Source organism: Echinops telfairi, unplaced genomic scaffold (assembly GCF_000313985.2).
Source record: "Echinops telfairi isolate 266 unplaced genomic scaffold, ASM31398v2 ScPeMD7_7400;HRSCAF=8409, whole genome shotgun sequence".
In the NCBI taxonomy this organism is placed as follows: domain Eukaryota; kingdom Metazoa; phylum Chordata; class Mammalia; order Afrosoricida; family Tenrecidae; genus Echinops; species Echinops telfairi.
The window spans coordinates 32,873,673-32,875,423 of NW_022111300.1; the positions used below are offsets into that span (position 1 = coordinate 32,873,673).

Consider the following 1,751-nt stretch of genomic DNA (forward strand, 5'->3'; position numbering starts at 1 on the left):
CTGCTTGAAATGCAAGGTTGGCAGACAGAGAACACACTCAACCACTAGCCTGAAGGCCCAAACCCACTAAGCAGTCCCCCTGAAGAAAGGCCTTCACACCTGCCCCCATCACGATGACCAGAAACCCCTGGAGAGTGGTTCTGCTGTGTAATGCCAGGGGTCCCGATGCGGCAGTAGCTACCTGATGGTGCCACATTGTGTTCTGCTTTGTGGGTGCTTGTTTAGCAAACTCATCTCTTTCTAGTTTCTTAAAATGGAAGGTCAAGTTACTGACTTGGGAACGTGCTTCTCAATTTTTCTCTAAGCACCGCTTGGGTGCATCGCATCTCACCTTTTTCTTTTTAGCTTGTTGATGAGAGTCTATTGTTCGTGTAAATGGTTACCCACCACCTCAGGCTCAGTTTTTGCCAATAGTCTTGCTGCTTTGTGGACCAAAGAGCTCTGGGCTTTCTTATACCACCATGTTCATTGATGTTGTCAAAAACAATGGCTAAGTGAGACGCAACAAGGAGGCAGAAAAGTCCCGACCCCAATAATTTTGAGTTTCCACATTAAAATGAGCAGAAAGCACACAAAATCAATTTTAATAACATACTTCATTTAGGCTTACACGTGCTCCTGTTTTAACATGTAACCAATATAAAATACTCTTGACATACTCTTTTTCTTACTAACTACATTTCAACCACTCAACAGTGATATCCCGTACAGGGACATCTATCCTAGACAGAATAGATCTAGAGAAAGGACTACTAGCCAAGGGGGTTACAGGTAGAATTGTTAGGGATATGAACTTGGACAGGGAAAAGGGTCTCCATTTTCACTGACTTCCAATGGGCCCTCTCACGAACCCTTCCACGGTGCATCAGGGTGTTGAACAATAGTCCCAGTGGCAGAACATGAGAACATCGGTGAGGTGGAGATTTGAGTGGAAGACTGTTCCTGGGGAGTACTCTTGGGGTTGACGCATGAAGAGTGGAGGTAGCTGGGGTGAGCCTACAGGGTTGTCCTATGGTGGGCTGAGGAGGCCCCACTCATGAGTTATTATAATAACTGCATCTATCACATGCTTTTTCTATTTGGATGACTGCATTTCAATGTAATTGCCTTACTTGGTTATCGGTGCTTATGCCTTGATAGATGATCCATATATATAGATAGATGTAGAGATACATATTTATTATGTACCCTGAAAGGGCCACTGCCCTGGGAGACTCCCCACAATCCATGCAGAGCTGTTACCCAGAGACAGGGGGTACATCTCTGAGAAGCGAGATGTGAAGGGCCGGTAGGGAATCCACACACTCACCCTCCAGCCTCCCCACCACGGTCCAAAACCATTCTCAGAAGACCCACCCCCTTGACTTACCCTACCGTTTCTATTAAAATGCAAGTCATTAACACCAGTTGAACATAGTAGCACAGATATATAGATTGGCTATTAATGTATTACTGTGTTTTTAATGAGTCATCATTCTTCACATACTATAAAATGGGAATAACACAAATCATTTTCAGTATATTCACAAAGCTGTGCAAATATCACCACGCTCTAATCTTGTTTTCATCAGCCCAAAGGAACCCCACACACCCCATTAACAGTCACTCTCCACCTTTCTGGTGCCCTGGAAGTTTAACCTAATGTTGGTCCCTGTGAAACTATCGATTCTAGACATTTCATCTACTACCCAAAACCCATTGCCATCAAGTTGACTCTGACCCATAACAACCCTCTACGGGTTTCCAAAACT

General features: G+C 44.3%; 1 protein-coding gene across 1 annotated transcript in view; it reads left to right on the forward strand.

Moving 5' to 3' along the window:
- Positions 1–968: 968 nt before the first annotated feature.
- Positions 969–1,751, forward strand: part of LOC105978640 (urea transporter 2-like) — a 13,094-nt gene continuing 12,311 nt past the window's right edge. Inside the window, exon 1 of the mRNA XM_045296043.1 lies at positions 969–981. Coding sequence (XP_045151978.1) covers positions 969–981 — 13 coding nt within the window. The remainder of the gene's footprint in view (positions 982–1,751) is intronic.